We start from the raw sequence: 20634 nt of genomic DNA on the forward strand, positions 1-20634 counted from the left end.
ATGCCTTGAAGAGTAAAGGTTAGTATTAATACCCAGTGCTGTGTTTGTGACAGTTTACGTTCTTACTAGGGGGTTTGAAAGCAGCAGACACCATTAAGCAAAATGTAGAACAGGAGAATATTTAGGACTATATCCAGTAGTACTGCTGCCCATTATGTCTTTAATATTGACTTATTGACACTGACTGACTGTTGCAGTTAAGTCACATAATTTTTTCTTTTGTCGTTTTTATCCCATTCTCTTTTATTAATTTGGGTCTGTCATTCTGTGGTTTCCATTCCACAACTCACAGAAATATTGTCCGATCTAGATATAATTTGGTGTGCATGGTGACTTTGTTGTTGTTGTGAGACTTCAGATCTAGTCTGATAACCTGCCCAATCTATGCAACAGTTTTACATATTTAATGAATATAATGCTATAATTTTGTGTGCAGGTTTAATTTGTGGAACCTCAGATCAAGTTCGAGAACGAAATGAGTTTTGCATGACATGTGATAGATGTGCAGTTTAAATTCTTGCAATTTGCTGGTTTGTTTATCAGATCAAAGAATAAAAGAACTTGAGAATCAGACCAAAGCCGTCAACCATCTCCAGCAAGAGAATGAGTTTCTTCGGTTAGCCATGGAGGAGAAAGAAAATCTACAGGAAGAAGCTGTTAGGTATTGTGTTGACATGTGAAAGTCAGTTACCCACACCCTTGAGTACTCTGGATTGTTGTTTTAGGAAGAAGCAACTCTATGAACTGTTTTAAGCCAACTTCAGGAAATTCCTTGTGAATGTTAAGATAATTTCCACTGTGATACAATGCCTACTGTTTTGCAGCGATGGTCGTCAGTTTAGGACGTCCTCCCTGAACAGAAATCATTAGCTGGTCTGATTAATTATAATCTTCCTGTATGAATCACTTAACTCTTATAATGGAAATATAAAAGTTAGCTGTTGCTTACATGTCTGATTACAAGTTTGTGTTAACACTGTTGCTGTTCTTTTTCAGACTTCGTGCAAAACTGGAGGAGTTCCGCCACCAGAAAGATGCTTACAAGTCCTTAGATGAAGAAAACAAACAACTTCTAAATGAATACACCAACTTAATGAACAAGTAAGTTCTAATAGACAAAAGGCTTTGTTAAACTTCAGAGAGATCAGGAAGAAAACAAAAACTCATTTGGGACATTTATAGTTTGTTCCACCCGCACCATTAGCATACTTTTGTATGTTTGTGAACAGAAAAGCTCGTAGAATTTGAAGGTTAAATGTTACAGAATTTCAGGTGATCCTGTTTGGTGTTGATGTGAAGATGAGATACAAACTCGTGATCCTGTTTGGTGTTGATGTGAAGATGAGATACAAACTCGTGATCCTGTTTGGTGTTGATGTGAAGATGAGATACAAACTCGTGATCCTGTTTGTTGTTGATGTGAAGATGAGATACAAACTCGTGATCCTGTTTGGTGGTGATGTGAAGATGAGATACAAACTCGTGATCCTGTTTGGTGTTGATGTGAAGATGAGATACAAACTCGTGATCCTGTTTGGTGTTGATGTGAAGATGAGATACAAACTCGTGATCCTGTTTGGTGTTGATGTGAAGATGAGATACAAACTCACAACCAGAATTTCAAGACAAATTTGTAGTTTAATATTAATTGAGAGCGAAGTATGAACCGTGTCTCCTACATGTACAAGCTTTTCTGCAAGATGTGTCTTAGAGCTAGGCAAATGTAACTAATTTGATGTAAAGTTCTGGATAATACACACTGTACCTGTGATGCCTTGTACCATTTCAGCCATTTTGATTGACAGCTGTTTGTCTTCCTTGAAAAATTCTTGAGCATTAAAGAAGAATCAATCAGTTTTCAAAGTCTCTTGATACTCTTGTTTTCCTTTTTAACCTACTATTTCATGTGCAGTTCTGTTTCATCTGAACACAGCTTGTTTGGGTATGTGAGTAAAGTACTGAAAATCTGTGTGTATGTTTGTGACTTCAGATAGAGGCACTGGTTGCATTCAAAGACAAATGCGATGTTTTAAATGAAGAACTGTCCAAGCTCAAAGCGTCATAACCCGGCTAGAGGCAGAAAGTAGAAATAACAAACAGGAGCTGGAAACATGGCTGAGGCCAAGAGTGCCACTGAGTCACGGTTCAAACACCTGCAGGAACTATACAAACAACAGAAAGACCAGTATGAGGAGTTGCTCAGTAACAAAGGTGGGTGGCTATGATTAACAGTTACGATGCATGCAACTCATCACAAATCCTTGGTGGCTTTCGTATAATTTGTCGAACATGAAAATATCCCTGTTTGTAAGGTTAAATAAGGAAGATATAACATCAAGTAAGCCAGTTTGGCAGAAATGATGTCGTAAGATTTCAGTGTAATTTGTAGCTTCATATCCAAGAGTGGTGACTCGAAGTGTTTTGGCCTGATGTTACATTTGGAAAAAGTCTGTAAGTTTTGCAAAAGAGGTACTGATGCTCAGCCAAATGATTTTAATTTTGACAAATACAGTTCAGTCTTTGGCTGAACCCATGTATTAATTGCTAAGGATTTAGAACTTGAGTAGCTCTTAAGTAAATGACAGTTGCTCGTGTAGATAACAACAAGTTTTATAGTAATGCCATAATGCTGGCTGCTGTTGTATAAGTGAAATATTCTTGAATATGGTGTAGAATACCAGTCAAATAAAAAAATGTATGTCTTTCATTTCTACATTTGCAGTGGATAAAAGTGGGAACAGTGGAGAGAATATGGGATTGGTGATTGATAAAGTCGTGGGTGAACTACAGATAGAGTTATCCCAGCTTCGGGAAGAATTGGAGAGAAAAACCAGAGCACTGGAGGAATCAACCAAGCGACAACAGAGCATGGGCAAAGAGATCTATGACCTGGCTGAACGGGAGAGACAAGCTTTGGAGAAATGCAGACTGGCAGAGGAAGAGCGAGATATGATTAGAGAAGAGCTGGAAAAGAAAGCCAGACATAGTGAGGAGAATGAGCAACAGATCAGTGACTTGAGACAAGAGAAGGAGCGGCTAATACATGAACATGAGGAAGCTGTTCACAAAATGGAAGCTGATCACACGTTACATATAAACAGACAGAGGGCGGATTCAGAACAGGAGCTGATTCAGTTACGAGAAGAGATGCAAAAGCAAATAAGCTCCTGGAAAATGCAGGTGGAGGATTTGAACTCTCAGCTGGCGTCTGAGAAGGAAGCAAATCTGGACCTGAACAATAAGCTTGTGTGTAAAGCACAACAACTTGAAAACAGTCAAAAGGAAGTGCAATTACTCGTGTTATCTTTTGAGGATTTGAAACAACAAAAGAAGAAGAAATTATTCATATGAAAGAGGAAGTAAGTGCCATTAAGACTGAACTGGAGGAATTGTCAAGTTCTAAAGACCAAGAAATAATAAGTTTGAGGACAGTTTTTGAAGCAGAAATATCAGAAATGAAGAGAAATCTAGAAGAGCGGGAAATTCAGTTTAAAAATGCAGTTGAAGAGCATCAGACACTTCTCAAAAAGCAAGAGGATGACCATGAAATAAATGTCATGAGCTGACAGAGACCTATGAAGCTAAGTTAAAGAAACAAGAGCAAAGACTGAGAGAGGAAAATGAGGTGATATGCAAAACTCTTCTGGCAGATCAAGAAGCCAAGTGTCAAAGTCTAGCTGAAGAACATATACAGAAATGCAAAACTCTTGCTGAAGAACATGAACTCAAGTGCCAAGCACTTACAGAAGACTGGAAAGGAAGTGTGAAAGCCTTGATGAAACTCATGAATTGAAGCATCAAACTCTTTCTGAAGAGTATGAATTTAAGTACCAAAGTCTTGGTAAAAATCATGAACTGAAGTGTCAAAGTCTTGCTGAAGATCATGAACAGCGGTGCCAATCACTGGCAAAGGAACATGAACAGAAGTGTAAATATTTAGAGGACAAGTTGTCTGCTAAAGAATCAGAGATGGAAGAATTGAATTTAATGTTGTCAAATGAGAGAGACAATCAGGAGCAGAAGAGACGAGAACTTCAACTGGAAAAAAGCTCTAGTGAGAGTCAGTTATCTGCTATGCAGCAGGAGATACAACAGCTAGTGGCAGAGAGAGAGGAGCTTATGGTCAGACATGAAGCATTGTCAAATCAGCTCCAACAAGTCAGTGAGCAAAGAGATGAAGTCGTGACTTCAATAAATGACTATGCCCAGCAGATAGCTGCACTGAAGAGAGCAGCAGAGGAGCAAAAATCTGATTTGGAGGAAAGGCATCAGCAGGAACTGTCCTGTCTTAAGAAACATCACGAATCTGAGCTTCTGTCAAAGAAGAAGAGCACACAATTCAGCTACAGGAAATCTTACAACAACATGCTGAGCTACAAATCACACAGTCAGACGAACATAAGGCCACCATAAAACAGTTTGAGGAGAAGGTCCTGTCCCTTCAGAATGATGCAGAGGAGAAAATATCAGCTCTTGTATTGGATAAGGACAATGAAATAGTCCGGTTATCTGCACTTAAAGACGCCGAGATGGCTGACTTGCAGTCTTCCTGCGAGAATAGGATTGATGAAGTCAAAGCAGAGCTAGAAAAGGTCAATCTTACCTTTGAGAAATTCAAGTCTCAGTCAGAACTGAAACCAGTGATTATCGGTCTCAGCTAGCAACGGAGGAAAAAGAATTTCATTCTCAGCTAGCAGTAAAGAAGGAGGAATTCCAGTCTCAGCTAGCAGCAAAGGACCAGGAATTTCAGTCTCAACTAACAGCAAAGAAGGAGGAATTCCAGTCTCAGCTTGCATCAAAGGACCAGGAATTTCAGTCTCAACTAACAGCAAAGAAGGAGGAATTCCAGTCTCAGCTAGCAGCAAAGGACCAGGAATTTCAGTCTCAGCTAACAGCAAAGAAGGAGGAATTCCAAGCCTTGCTAGCAGCAAAGGACCAGGAATTTCAGTCTCAGCTAACAGCAAAGGACCATGAATTCCAGTCTCAGCTAACAGCAAAGGACCATGAATTCCAGTCTCAGCTAACAGTAAAGGACCAGAAATTCCAGTTGAAAGTACAGCAATTCCAGTCTGAGTTGGAAAGAAAGGACCAGGAATTCCAGTCTCAGATAGCAGCAAAGGACCAGGAATTCCAGTTGAAAATACAGGAATTCCAGTCTGAGTTGGAAAGAAAGGGCCAGGAATTCAATTCTCAGATAGCAGCGAAGAATCAGGAATTCCAGTTGAAAATGCAGGAATGCCAATCTGAAATGGAAAGAAAGGACCGAGGAGTTCCAGGTAAGGAAACATGAATTCCAGGAAACACTGACCTCCATGGAACAGTCGTATCTAGCTGACCTTGCATCCAGGCAGAAGGAGCATGATTGCACCCTGGCCAGGATGGAAGAGAAGCTGCAGGAAGGATTGAGGCAGAAGGATGAGGCATGGGAGGTTAAGTTGAAAATGGAAGTAGCCGCATGGCAGGATAAACTGCAGGAAGGATTAAGGAAGAAGGATGAGGAATGGGAGATAAAGTTAAGGACCAAAGTGGCTGAGTGGCAGGATAAACTAGAAGCTAAGCAGAAGGAAAAAGAGGCAGTTAGGGAGGAATCTCATAACCTGTGTGTCCAAGAAATGGACCAACAGTTCCAGGCAAAGGAAGCCAGCTTAAGGAGAGTTACCAGGAGATGCATGAGGCCTGGAAACAAGTCTGTGCAGAGAAGGACATCTTGGAAGCCAGACTCATTGAACAGGCTCAGTCTATCAAAAAAATTGGAAGCCAAGATACAAACAGAAACAAAGGAGTTGAGACTGGCAAGTGAAGAGGAATGTGCTGCCAAGGAGGATCATTACCAGTCAGAGATAGCAAAGATGAATAAGGAGCTTGAGACTCTGGGCAACAACAACAGCGAGCTTCAGGACATCCACGACTCTGTGGTGGAGGAACTGAGAGAGAAGAATCAAGAGATGATGGACATGAGGCAAAGGCTGGAAGAGGTCCAGGCCCGGGTGGCTGAACTGGAGATGAAAAACACAAAACTAAAAAACAGCTGCAAGAAATCCATGGAAAAGGCAGATATGTGGCAGGAGAAGTTTGACAGCTTTATGGTCAAGACTGAGAACAAGGCGGCCGAACTGGTGGAGAAGATGCGTGCGTCCTGTGAGGAATATGAAGAAAAGCTGCAGCAGGCGGCTGTCGATGCAGAAGCACAGACATCTGTGTATGAGAGCAAGTTGAAGGCGTCGGCCCAGCAGGTGACAGCAGCCCAGGAGGAACTGGCGAAGGAGAGGCAGCTATTTGAGGAGCAGAGAAAGCATCTAGGCGAGGAGCTGGAGAGGTTCACCCTAAATCAGCACTCCCTCGTGGTCAGTGCCCTTTTATCTTCCCTTTTATCTTCCCATGTGATGTGTTAGCTGAATGTTCACACTCTTAGTTAGTCAGAAAAATAGAGGTTGGAGGAGATTGGGGGTGGAGGGAAAAAAGGAATGGGTGGGGCAACTTTGGCACACTACATACTTATTCTGTTCTGCCAGTCTTGCAGTTGCTATGAGTTCAAGTACAGCTCATGTTGGCTTCCTCTCCAGCCGCACGAGGCAAGGTCTTGCAGCAACCTGCAGATGGTCTTGGGTCCTGCCCGGTTTCCTCCAACCATAATGCTGGTTCTCGACGCATAAGTGAAATTTTCTTGAGTACGGTGTAAAACACCAATCAATTAAATATATCGAATCAAATCAATCACAAGGGTATGTGGGGTGTGGGAGTTGTAAAGTTCAGGTCTCTGTACTTCTGGAATATAGCTTAGTATATCCCTGTATATATGCCTTGGCCTTTTCAGAGTGAAGTGCACGATCTCACATCAAGGGCCAATGAGAAAGCAGCTCGCTGTCAAGAGCTGGAAGCACAGACTCACCAGTTACTGACACAACAACGACAACAGGCGGAGGAATGGCAGCTGGAGAAGCAGGGGAACACTGAGCTCAGGGAACGTCTGCAGCTAGAGCTGGAAGTTCAGGCTGCCGAGATGAAGAAACGGGCAGATACTTTTGCACAAAAGGTAACATGTGTCCATCACAGCTGGCTGTTTTGCATTGTTTCCAGACTGTTGCAAATGGGTACTCTATGGTTTAAGCAATTCGCACAGTTTTCTCAGAAATAGGCAGTGTAATGGCTCGTTATATCGCAGGTTAATCACAACAGGAGAAAATTTTATTTGGATTTTTTTTAATTATATACTTTTTTTCAGTTTTTCACCCATTGAAATATACGGGTAGAAGTGTTGTGTACTTTATCATTAACCCTGTTAACGCTGTCATGATTAAGATAAGAGAGTCACCGGCTGACTGTTTACATTTAATAGAGTGTGAAAATTCTTGAGTATGACATTAAACAGCTATCAAAAGAAGAAAGAAAGAGATCCAACAGTATGTTATTAAAGAATATTTTGATGAATTTGTGATGTTTAAATCAACAATAATTTACCTGTGTATGGCTTTTTTACCAGCAATGTTAAGAAAATCTGAACCGGGTGCCCTCTGTCTGCTCAAGCCTAGTGGAATGCATGAATTAAGGTCAACCTATAAACTATTGTTTCACTGGAAGACATATGGCAGGTACTTGGGGAAATTGTAAATGTTTGCCAGAGGTTGTGTACTGTGTTAAATGAGACCAAAGATCCACGTTGTGTAATACACTGGTACCATACATTTGTAGCTGAAGAGTATTGAGCTGAGTGCCCAAGAAGAGAGAAAGGCCTATGAGGAAGAGCTGAACAGCCTGAAACAAGCTCAGATTGAGAAAGAGAAGCAGTTTGCTGAGTCTGTGAGAAACCTCACTCAAAAGGAAACAAAGGTAGGAAACCCCTCCATCTCTTTTTCCTACCTCACTTTACTGCACACTTCAAACCATGCAGTGAAATTCAACATAGTGTACATTTATTTTTTATTTCTTTATAAAGTATTATGGTTACAGGAAACCGGGTAGAGAACAAAGTGTACATGTGTTCTATATTGTGTATTGAAGTCTTTATGAATGCAATTAGAAGTTTTAGATAGCAAAATACTAAAATTTAAAAAATGATTAAGGGTAAAATGTCTTTGACTTGTGTGGATATATGTGTGCATACATGTGCTTGAGGTTTAGTTTGACTGCTAATGATGTAGCTTTTCACAGCAACCATGACAAGGACATTTTCTTATTTAGATACAGGGCGAGTTTAAATCAAGTGAGGAAAAACTGAAAGCAGTTGAAAACAAGCTTAAGTTGAAAGGAGAGAATGCAACAAAGCTTCAACAGCAACTTGAGGAGCTGAAGGCTGATTATGAGAAGCGCCTGCAGGCCAGCATCAATGAGCTAGAGACGGAGAGGGCGGGGGTGGAGACCTACCGTAAAAAGTTTGAGGCTCTGGAGAGCCAGTTCACCCCTCTGAAGAAAAAAATGTTACAAGAAGAACAGAACCACAAGAAACTCAGTGAGTAAATTCTTTTGTTTAATATGGAATAAAATATTGGTCATCATTTTGTACGCAGAAAAAAGAACATGCACATGAAAAACTTCAAAATGATTTTTATTTGAAATGAATGGATGCAAGTTGATCAGATCCAGTATTACACCTGCAGCTTTTTCAGCCTGGCTGGTGGGGTCAGGGTGGTTTTCACTGGGAGCCATTCTTCTTCCTCCACACATACATTAAACCTCCACCTCCACCATTTTAGCAAACATGTATGTTTATTGATGAAATGTGCACATGAATTAGTGCAAGTATATATAACTGATTGGTGTGCATATGCTACAGTCCAGGAGAACCGATCCCTGGAAGTGCAACTGGCCCATGCCAACAGGCAGGTCAAACAGTACAAGTCTGAGCTGGACAAGGCTGGACGGGCACTACTTGGAGAGAAAGAGACAGGACAAACTAAGAACAGTACTTCCTCAGGTGAGCTTGAATACTTAAATGTGTTCCGGGTTTCGTTCCTGGTTGTGTTTGCAAGATTTAAGGCCTGGTTAATGGGTTATTGATAGTGTTTCATCTGTTGCATGTATTTTTATTGCTGTAATAGGCTATTTGGCTATGATCCGCCGAATAAAAAATGATGTTACCAAACTGACTTCATATATCCTGTAAGCCTCGTCAGTAATGGACTCTACTGGTCATCATCTTGAATGCAAACTTTAAAATAACATTGACTGACTGAAGAACATACATTGTTTCAACTATCGAAACAATTCAGTGTTTTGTGTATCGGTCTAAAAATGTAACATGATTTGAAATATTTGGTAAGTAATTCTATTCTGTTCCCTGTTCTTCCTCCAGCTTTACTACTCCATTCCCTGTTCTCTGTCCATCCTCCAGCTTTACTACTGTATTCCCTGTTCTCTGTCCATCCTCCAGCTTTACTACTGTATCCCGTTCTCTGTTCATCCTCCAGCTTTACTACTGTATTCCCTGTTCTCTGTCCATCCTCCAGCTTTACTACTGTATTCCCTGTTCTCTGTCCATCCTCCAGCTTTACTACTGTATCCTGTTCTCTGTTCTTCCTCCAGCTTTACTACTCCATTCCCTGTTCTCTGTCCATCCTCCAGCTTTACTAGTCCATTCCCTGTTCTCTGTTCATCCTCCAGCTTTACTACTGTATTCCCTGTTCTCTGTCCATCCTCCAGCTTTACTACTGTATCCCGTTCTCTGTTCATCCTCCTCCAGCTTTACTACTGTATTCCCTGTTCTCTGTCCATCCTCCAGCTTTACTACTGTATTCCCTGTTCTCTGTCCATCCTCCAGCTTTACTACTTTATTCCCTGTTCTCTGTTCATGCTCCAGCTTTACTACTGTATTCCCTGTTCTCTATTCATCCTCCAGCTTTTCTACTCTATTCCCTGTTCTCTGTCCATCTGCCAGCTTTACTAGTCCATTCCCTGTTCTCTGTTCATCCTCCAGCTTTACTACTGTATTCCCTGTTTTCTGTCCATCCTCCAGCTTTACTACTGTATTCCCTGTTCTCTGTCCATCCGCCAGCTTTACTACTCTATTCCTGTTCTCTGTCCATCCACCAGCTTCACTACTCTATTCCCTGTTCTCTGTTCATCCTCCAGCTTTACTACCCTATTCCTTGTTTTCTGTCCATCCGCCAGCTTTACTACTGTATCCCGTTCTCTGTTCATCCTCCAGGTTTACTACTGTGTTCCCTGCTCTCTGTCCATCCTCCAGCTTTACTACTCTATTCCCTGTTTTCTGTCCATGTTCTCTGTTTTTATATCCTTCCCTCACCGAGACTTCTTTTTTTCTCTCGACAGAGGACAGTATTTTTGATGACTCACTGGATGCAGCCTCTGTTCACAATAAGCGTCACTCCTCACCCCATCCTAACCGACCCAAACCTGCATCACCCTACTTCCTGCGCTCCAGACACGATTCTACCAGCTCTGCCCTCAGCATGAACAAACTGACGTCTGGGGACAACATTTCTGTGTCAGGGTAAGTCAGCCACCTACTGTTTTGATTATTGATTCAGGTGGACATTTCCCATGATATGAAGTACGCTTTGTGTGAAAGATCTCAAACTAGTACTAAACCCTGAAATTTCAGTCCTAGATTTTTTTTTATGCAGTAAAGCCTTATGATTCCAATGTCTTTGTTCACCGACCCAGTACATTCATTGCCATTCAAATCCTAGTTTAAGAAACGGCTTGGGGAGGTATATGTATGTTCAGGACAAATAAAGAATGAACCTTTCTAGTAAGGTAGAGTGAATTAACAAAAGTTGGAAGGTAGATAAAAAAACATGGGCATTAACAAAGGGTAAAAAATGCCTGAAACACAGGTGCCTTGTAATGTCATGCAAACAAATATGACTATGAGAACATTATTTTAAGTAGGTTCTTTTTTTTTTTCTTTTTTTTTTGGAGACGTTATCCATTACTGGAATGCTGGATGTGTGCGTTTGTGGCTGTCACCCATGAGTTTCATCCCTGCATACAACATATGCAAATTATCAGCAGCTGTATCTGTTGTTATGGCAAAATTGCTCCATAAAGAGTTTTAATTTGTTTCGAAATTGGAAAGTATCCAATGATTATACTCCACCTTCTGCTGTGTGGTCACAGTCCAGCAACAGATGATAACGGGTGCTTGGGGCCAATATGACAACCTATTCACTCACACTCAAATTAATAAATAAAACCCTCTAGATCACATTAAATGACATGAATAACTGTAACATTCATAAATGTCAAGTATTTACTGGTTGTTCTTGCTGTGCTAATATAAACAAGTGGCTAAAAGGCATATTCCCCATTACCTAGGTGTAGTTGACATACATGTAAGAGATACAATCACCACTAATCAAGTAATCAGGATGACAGCAGTAGCTTTTACATACTATACACTCCTGTGTCAATTGGAAAGTAGCAGCGATATTAAAACAGTTGGTGTTGGGGGAGGGTGGGATGGGTCATTTTGTGTGATGGTTTTAATCTAACTTTTATTGTGTAAAACAGTGTCAGTGTTTTCCATTAAACGGTTCCAGTCTAATCTTGAAACCATTCTTTCGTAAATTTAGAATAACATTGGGGCAGAGCGTAAAGGCAGAACTTAAATCATGGCCATTCTTTCATACAAAAATTGTTACCATACATAATGAATTTCCTAATATTTTAAATTGTTTATGAAAACAGCCTCACCAGTCTCTCCATTTGGTTTCCAACTTATACAACCAAATATTGTATGGTTTTGGTGCCCCTTGTCCCTTCCACCCAAAATTCTACAGGTCATCTCATCACCACCTCCCACCTCTTTTTTTTTCCCCCTGTTAATTAAAATGTCTATATGCAGATGTTTCAAGTGATTCGTGTTTTCTACACTCCTTTGGCTAACACCTTTATTTTCAAAATGTCATATTCTACTAAAGTGATCAGCACTTGTGCAATTTAGCAAGCAGTGTTTGCAGATTTCTGACTCTCCTCTGCCCCTTTACAAACAGCACAACTTTATTTATTTTAATTCATTTGTCATCCCCAAGACTTTTGTTTTTCTTTTTTGTTCACGGAGAAGATGTCCTTAAATACCAAGATGCACATGAAGACAAAAAAAATGGTCTATACTTGAATCATATTAAAATTTGTTTAAAGGTACATTTAATAAGTCATAAAATGCATTGTGAAATTTGAAAACAAACTTTGTTCATCCAAATACTGGTAATAGATTTATGGCATAGATAAAATCAATAGATAGAGTAAGGTATTTAGATCTTCATGATACATGATTAGTTTTAACTTAACAGCCATGTAAACCATAATGGGATTTATAATATCATTTCTTTCCCACAATGACAGTGGTAGCTCACAGCTTATCTACTTGGCAGCTTACCGCTGGTTGGGTTTTATTTGATCATTTTTACATGCTGTGCAATAAACTTTTGAAGGTTATCCATCAATCCACAGTTTTCTCAGCTTTTTTTATTACCCCTGCTGCTTTAATCTCCTTGGAAAGTCAACAGAAAGTTATTAAGCCAGAGCGGTGTGATTGTAACTGATCTGATAATAGAAGAACAGTTCAATTCCTTATGCCAGCCCCCAACCTCCTTATGTCACTGTACTTTCCCTGCTGAGCCGGAATCACCTCCCAAATTCCTCCCCCCCCCCCCCCATCCTACTGACACTTTGAGATGGGTCAGTCAAAGCCAACCATTATAACGCACTTCACTACCTGCTGCTCCCCCTGTTGAGCTAAGTGTGCTTATGAGCTAGTAGATACAACTTCTTAGACCTACCTGTATATAACCCTGACCATAGCATACCTATCAGTCAAAACTCAGTCCACCACAGCAGTGACAGCATAACTGACAAACTGAAAGTTCAGAGGTGCAAAGCCTGTTGCCACTCTAGGAATATTAGAACCAAAAGAATTTCTGGATAAGATTAAGCAAAGTGGTTAACTTGAGTAATCACCCCACAGTTTTGTACTGCACTAGAATTCTGCCAGAATGCCTAACATTAAGCTATTTATCTATGCCCAGTTCACAGGACGATACTGGTAAGTCGCTCAGATTAGCCTCAAATGTTGATTTTGTTATTTGTTTCTGCTTTTTTCTGAAAATAGTACTTCAGAAAAATATCAGTAGTGTTGTATTGTTTTAGAAGAAATGGCCATGTGCAGAAAACAGTAGGTCACCTATGCTGGTCAGGTGTTCTTTATAATCAACATATATTCAGACAGTTTTGCATTCCATTCCAGTTTTGCTAATACACCTCAGGGCAAGAGTCAGTCATCATCAGTTGTGTGGACAGGCCACCCAATGCAGTCACGAGGGAACACGAACAGCCAGTCTTTACAGTCTCTGGCCTCCCTCAACAGCAGTCTGATGAGTACCATCAGTACAGAGTCCACACGTTCAGCCAGCATACCAAGTAAGTCACAAGCCCTGTTAACGTTATATACAACATGGCCTGCTCGCACAAAGCCCTCTGAACGTTAAGAGCATGTAACTGTCATGACAACCAGCACTGTAGGTATTACGTCCCTATGGTATTTACGTGCTATTAACTTCAAAAGGGCTTCATGCAAGTGGACCTATGCGTCTGAAACAGTCCGGCAGTCTGATCAATCTTTACTGGCACTAATTATTTTACCTTCTGAAACAAGGCTGATTTGGTGAAACTATGTACATGTATTAAGGGTAATACATTGCAGGACATCCAGTTTGCTGTCTAACACGATGAATGTTTGTATGTAGACCTATGAGAGACACAAGTTCATGGGAGTTCCAAGTGGGGGCACTTACAGGAAGTTGGTGTTAGAACCCTGGCGGTATGGCCGAATGTAGCGTTTTCTACTCCCAACTTCTGATATATGCGCAAGTGCCCCCATGCTGAACTCTTGTGAACTTGTGTCTCTCCCATGCCCTATATGATGTGGTTTTGTTGGCAACAGCCTCTGGGCACTTTAGCTCATGTCCCTTATCAGCCAGGTGAAAAATAACATGGACAGGTGTAGGGAAATGGCCAACTGTTGATGTTTAAGTATACTTGATAAAAACTAGATGTATCTACACAGCAAGCTAAAATTTTAATGCTTTGGTTTTTATGGCTGAAGTATTTTTTTTTTTTTTGTATATACTTGTACTTCAGTGTAAAGATTCAGTCATGCTGTTTAAGCATGATTTGGACATCTTTAAAGGAGAAGAAAATTTTTTAAAATGACACTATGGGCTGAAAATAGCATATTTTTCTATCTGGTGGTGCCTGCTGCATAATTTTGTGATAATTTTTTCCTCGCCACACACGTAAAGCCTGAAAATGACAAAGTTGACATAAATCGCTGAGTCCATCGCATCCTCCATCTTTAACAATCTGTAATTTACGCTGGGGGTGTGTTGACTCTCAGCCAATGAGAGTCGTTAAAACTGCGAGTGTTTGTGTAAACTCGAAACCTATGTCCAACATTCCGGTTTCCCCGATTGTCAAGCGCTACTTTCTGGGAAGAAGAGTTCTACCGGAAATGTAGACCACAAAGTTAGTACATCTTTTGGCCCTCCTGTCAGATACTTTTATGATGTGATACATGAAAACTAATCAGTGGTATATTATATAAATCTAGTTTCATAATCATACTTGTTTTATTCCTCCAGGAGGTGCTGGCAGCCTGTTTTCTTGTGAAGATGAAGAAGAAACTGGTATTGAATATGAGTGGAACAGACTGGATGAACTCCAGCGCAGGAACACCTTGTGTTTGCCACACCTCAAGTCTTGCTACCCATTAGAAACTCAGGCTGGAGATCCCAACGAAAACACCATCCGGGGACAACCTTCAGAGCTTACCTCTAGCCAATCAAACGTGAGCATTCGCAAACGACGAACAGAAGGCAATGGCGAACAGGAATTCAGTGTAGGAAGCAGAAAATTGGTGAGGGCAAGAATGTTGGCTAAGCTTTCAAAGCAAACAATCACAGAAAGATACAGGGGGAAAAAAGAATTAGCTCTAACATAATAGGTCCTGACCAACTGTGTCACTGAAGTGAGCCTTTCCTTGCTCATCTACAGGTTTTTGCTTAGAAAAGATTTTAGGTGCATTGGAATGAGCTGTAGTTTCAAGGTTAAATCTCGTCTATCTTAATTCTTCAACCTTTTCAACCTCCTTTGCAACCAATAGTTTAACACATTCTGAGAGAGATATGTAGTGTAGTGAAATAATTTGCACAGTTTTATGAAGCTTGCATCTTTAATGACACAAACAAATCAGTTTAGCATCATTCTCATGATAATTATATATACAAATCCCATTGAAATGAATGCTTTAGTAGTTGAAAAGGTTGAAGTTCTACAGTACGTAGAACTCCTCACCAGTCTTAATGCATGTTTACCACACATCTTAATGTTAATAGAAAACCTGAACAAATTTCTGTACACATCCCAAATATTTGTCCTGTTATGTATTCTATTCAGGGGCCGGTAAGTCAAACTAACTAAGGTTCTATTCATATAACTGGGTATGTACATGTGTTCTGTTAAGAAAGTTTTTGTTTAATAGAATGGGTTTCTTTTTTGTGTTTTCTTTACCACTGATTCTTATTATTTTCCTTTTTTTGTGTGTGTTGTTTTGTTTTTTTTTGTTAATTTTATTCTTTTTGTTTGTTTTGTTTTCATCTATTTTCTTTTAGCGCTAACTTGCCCAATTTTATTGCATCACTTACCAATTATTAAGGCCATATGGTGCATGAATTTTGAAAAAAAAAATTAAATTTATTTTTAATGTCGAAAAGGAAAAAATTTACTTTTATCATAAGCCATAACAGTTTTATGAGGTTTGGTTGGATATCACAAAACCAAATGAGCAAAGACACATGGCATTTCATATTGTTATAAATATTTTTGATTAAAGTAATGAAAGATAATTGTCTTGTTGTACAGGCACGACACAGCACAGCTAACATTATGCAGCCTCCATCTACCAACACCAGGCAGAGACCTACAACAGGGGATAAAAGTACTCCGAAAAAATCCCCAAGAAGATCAGCTCGGCGCAGGTCTAAGTCTGCTGGTACACCTGTTGTATCGCAGGATGACCGTGAAAACCAACCAGATCTTGCTGTGGTGAGTCTCACCAAGTGGTTTAAAATGTCCCATCACTGAGGGCAGGTTTCATAAAGGGCACACAAACTTATGTTCATGTAACAACCATAGCAACTGACAGTGTAGACATGAAGGCACCATTACAGCTAGGCGATCATAATGATAAGATTGCTCCATGACTGCCAACGTCCTTACATTTGATATAAAACTATTTATTTATTTAAATAGTGTTTAATGCCATACCGACGAATTTCCTCTGAGTTATGTATAACAGTGTTCTTTAAAATTCTTTGTTAAATCATGTTAAACATTTTGACTTTGGTCACTTCAGTTTTACTTATTCTACAGTCTCCACACAGTTGTGTATTCCTGTTAACACATTGTACATTAATTCTGTTTCCAGGATCCAAGACGTGAGAGTATCGCCTTCAACATCGACAACACACCCAAAGCACTGCGTAGAGGCCTCAAGAGACAGACTGGTTTTGTACGAAATAATGCAGCTAGCAGAAACTCACAAGTTAGTAAACTCATAAATCTGTTTGAATCCTCTAATATCTGTGCTTCATCGCAGTCATTGATTGATTTAAGTGGGAAATCAGATAAGTGTACATCTTCCCGATCTATGACTGATTTAAGTGAAAAATCTAAAATGTGTACGTCCTCTCAATCTAAGGACGATATATGTGTGGCATCTAATCCTTGTACATTTTCCCAATCCATGACTGATTTAAGTTTAAAATCTAACATATCTACATCGTTTCAAAGTGAGGCAAATTTTAGTGAGAAATCCAACAGGTGCAGATTATCCCAATCTGGTGTTCTTACACCATCCAGGTCTGTGAGTGATTTAAGCTACAAATCTCCACCAACATGCAGCGAGTTAGGCACTGTCACAAAGTTAACTCCAGGTAGGATCAAAAATACATTCTCACTGAAGCTTACACAAACACCAACTGCACCAGACAGTGGGCATCCGCAGGTCACACCTGTCAAGCCTCAATTCAGCAAACGTTTGTCACTTTTTACCATGACACCGCCTCCACCACATGTACCAAAACTGTCTCCTGCTGAACAACCGGTTCCACGCATGTGGAACGAACACAGCAAGAGTGTGTTTGGTAACATCGAACAGGCTGACACTGAAAGCAACAGGGACAAACACATAGGACAAACTGGTTCAAACACTGTTGGAAATAATGAGGCACTCTCTGACAAACAGACTGTTTCGGAAGCTAAAACCAGGAAGGATAAACCGATGAGTAGCTTGACAAGCAAAAGCAAGCAGACCACTCCTAATATCAGTAAGAGAAAATTGGCAGATATCTTGACACACAATCATAAGCAGGCAAGTCAAGGCAAGCCCCCTGTCCCAAATGCAAAAATCTGCAAGACTAACCATACAGAGCACATGACAGATAAAGGCAGCCAGAGCAATCCCACACAAACCAGTAAGCGAAATGGCCAGAGGAACATTATCCTTACGCGCCCACACAAAGTTCTCGGCACGAAGACAGTGCCAAGCAGACAAGACAACAAAAGAAATCTTTTGGACAAAGCACAAACCACTGAGCCACCCACCCACAGTGGCACAAGCCCCACGCCCCAACAAAGAGTTCCCAGCACCAAGACTGTGCCAAGTAACGAAAAAGACAACCAAGGCAATTTTGTAGATAAAGCACAAACCAGTAAGCCACCCACCCAAAGTGGCACTAGCTTCACGCACCCACACAAAGTTCCTAGCATCAAGTCCATGCCAAGCAGCCAACTCGACAGCCACTGTAGTCTTGTATATGAGGCACGAACCAGCAAAAGTACCCAAGAATTGAAACACTTTTGGGATTCTCTTTTAGCCAAATCTTCAAGGCCGCAATCAAACCCCCATAAACTCAAAACTGACGGGGTTTCTGCAGGCAAAACAGAGTCTTACTTACGTAGCCTGTTGTCGTCAAGCTCAAAGCAATGAGTTTATGATGAACGATCCAGATTCCCCACATTGAGGCCTTGTCCTGCCTCATATACATGTAGGTAGAAGATGTCATACTCAACCACACAGTAAGACAGCTTCACTGTCAGTCAACCAAATCAAAAAAAAAAAAAAAAATCCATCAACCGTTTCATAATAACACTGTTTTCATTTGTCCAAAGAGGGATGACAGGACATTCTGGTACACAACATTAAAAAAAATAATGAAATACCAAAGCAGCACTGCAAGCTCCCATTTCTGCAAACATGATTTCTACTACACATTCAGCATAATGTAAGCTTCTAAAAATGTTTACAGGTAAAATTAAACTAAAACGAGCATATGGATAAATGTAGAATTCTGAACCCAAAATGTTGAGGATGAAGTCCTGTCAGATGATTTGCTGGTACTAATACATCTCAGCAAGGACACATTTCTCTGTTTTTCCAGTTTGGAAAAAGTATCAGTGACTTATCATGGTATGTCTGTGTCCACTGGATTTTTCTGCCTTAAACACCCCCTCCCCTCACTCCCCAGTTTTGCAGTGTTTGCTTTTGATCTCTCTGAGATCTGCATTACCAAGTTTTACTCCATTGCAGACCTCCCCATACCTTGCCTCACACCTGATCTTCTCATTCCCAACTGACTTGATTGTTCAAGATAGTTTTGATGAATTCACTAACATTTTTGGGGGACATCTTATCACTGCCATTGCTTGTCATTTTTTAGTGCAGCACAGTTTCAACATTGTTCTCATTAATTATGTTTGTCGCTAATTGGGATTGGTGGTAAAAGGTGAATGCAACATAAACAACCCCTCTGAGAACAGTTCAGAGGTGTGTGAATTAAAACTGTGATCTCAATAGCATGCTGCGCCACAGTATGGCTCAAATATTGCCAATGTGGCGTTAAGCCATAATCATTCATTCAATAGCATGCCCCTATGGTTGGCACATGTAAATGTTTGTTTACCTTGCAAGGCTTTTGTACAGACACATACAAATTTTATGAGTTTGTCTCAGAATTGAGACTTTTTCTGCTTTCAAACTTGACTAACATTATTTTTGTGTTTAATTTACAGACAGAACGAAAACCCTTGACAAACCGCAACTATCTGCAGACGGGCCTCTAAAACCAGCATGCCTGTGCAGTGTTTTGTGTCACTGAGAAGCTATAGGTTCCATCATTAGTGCTTATCTCCACTCGTGTGCTATGCCAAGGCCTGTGCATACAGTTTTACGCAGACAAGGGGTCTTTTATGCCATTTTCTTAAGCACTTGTATCATGATTGTGTACATAGTATATTTATAATAGTTTGGGCGATGTATTTTAAGTGCACCACACTCTTTTAAGTGATCTTGTTTATACATTAGACATACACACAGATGTGTAGTTCCCCATATTAAGCAGCAAACTTATATTATGTTCTACGTTTATATAACCTTAATGACATGAAGACTTGATTCTGATTAGCTACCACTGGTGATAGACAATGACAGTTAAAATCTGCTGCTACATTTGGAACTCAAATTCAGTGTACAGAACAAAACTTCAGCTTTGCCTGGACTTTTCTGTCTTAGCCTCAGCTATCTTGGTACTAACCTCGACTTCCATGCCTAGCCTTAACTCTCTGTCTTGGCCTCAATTTCCCTGTTTTAGCCCAGACTTCCCTGTCTTAGCCACGACTATTCCTGCCTCACAAAACAGATATTTGCCTCAGTTTTTTCTCCCTTTAATTTTGTTGATATGTAAATACATTTTTGTGTTGATATCACTGTAGTATTGGCCATACAACTATGTAATGTTATCAGAAACCTGTTTGTGTTTCTTACATCACTTCACTATTGTGAACTCATTTACATATCATTTCCTGTGACACCTGTTTGTGGCACACCTTGTGTGTGTATATACAGATATTTGTAAACATTTAGGCAATAGGATTTACTGCTGTTAGATGTCAAAACGTGGGGTTTTCTAAGATCAGGTTATGCGATTCTCAAAATAGTTTATTACCAGGCTTTGTTTCTCTAAGAAAAGCCCATTTTTTTTTTCATTACTCAGAGAGATGATTTCTACCTCCAAAATGGAAATGTACGTCTTTTTTCAAAATAATCATGGTTTTCACTGAAAAATTGGAATCTGAGAATTTAATGGTTGTGATATGCACTACTTCCAGCTAAATTTTTGATTGGAAAGATTTAAATCATTAAATCAAATAAAGTGTGTGTGTATATATATATATATATATATATGTATATATACATACAAAAAACCATTACAACTGTATCTTTGAGTAGATCTTACTTTTATTTGTTGCATAAAACCAATACAGGATTTTAAGTTTGTGTGAGTTGTTTTCCTTGCTGCTTGTTAAGACGTCACTATTGTGTATACAGTTGTATTAAGTAAAACTAAAGTATTATTTGAAGAATGAAAAGTCTCCCTCACATCATTTATTAATGTGTGGGACGCACGCCATTGATGGCTCTTTATCTGAATACTCAAATTAGTGTGAGATTCCATGGACGTGTAGATATTGTATGTGCAATTTACTGAAGCCAGAGTCTCACTTTAGAGTGAGATTTACATGTTGTCACTGAGACTCGTGCCCATGTCTCAGTCCAGTCCT

The 20634-nt window shown here is 39.9% G+C and overlaps 1 protein-coding gene across 1 annotated transcript in view; it reads left to right on the forward strand.

The window, feature by feature from the left end:
• Nucleotides 1–20174, forward strand: part of LOC135473659 (uncharacterized) — a 47622-nt gene extending 27448 nt beyond the window's left edge. Inside the window, exons 26-43 of the mRNA XM_064753523.1 lie at nt 544–661; nt 997–1101; nt 1251–1579; nt 2101–2211; nt 2723–3246; nt 3796–4387; nt 4662–5276; nt 5332–6344; nt 6815–7033; nt 7690–7827; nt 8179–8446; nt 8771–8911; nt 10267–10447; nt 13205–13377; nt 14598–14872; nt 15877–16059; nt 16442–16558; nt 19087–20174. Coding sequence (XP_064609593.1) covers nt 544–661; nt 997–1101; nt 1251–1579; nt 2101–2211; nt 2723–3246; nt 3796–4387; nt 4662–5276; nt 5332–6344; nt 6815–7033; nt 7690–7827; nt 8179–8446; nt 8771–8911; nt 10267–10447; nt 13205–13377; nt 14598–14872; nt 15877–16059; nt 16442–16558; nt 19087–19137 — 5153 coding nt within the window. The 3' untranslated portion in view covers nt 19138–20174. The remainder of the gene's footprint in view (nt 1–543; nt 662–996; nt 1102–1250; nt 1580–2100; nt 2212–2722; nt 3247–3795; nt 4388–4661; nt 5277–5331; nt 6345–6814; nt 7034–7689; nt 7828–8178; nt 8447–8770; nt 8912–10266; nt 10448–13204; nt 13378–14597; nt 14873–15876; nt 16060–16441; nt 16559–19086) is intronic.
• Nucleotides 20175–20634: the final 460 nt, after the last annotated feature.

The sequence above is a fragment of the Liolophura sinensis genome, chromosome 8 (assembly GCF_032854445.1).
Source record: "Liolophura sinensis isolate JHLJ2023 chromosome 8, CUHK_Ljap_v2, whole genome shotgun sequence".
In the NCBI taxonomy this organism is placed as follows: Eukaryota; Metazoa; Mollusca; class Polyplacophora; order Chitonida; family Chitonidae; genus Liolophura; species Liolophura sinensis.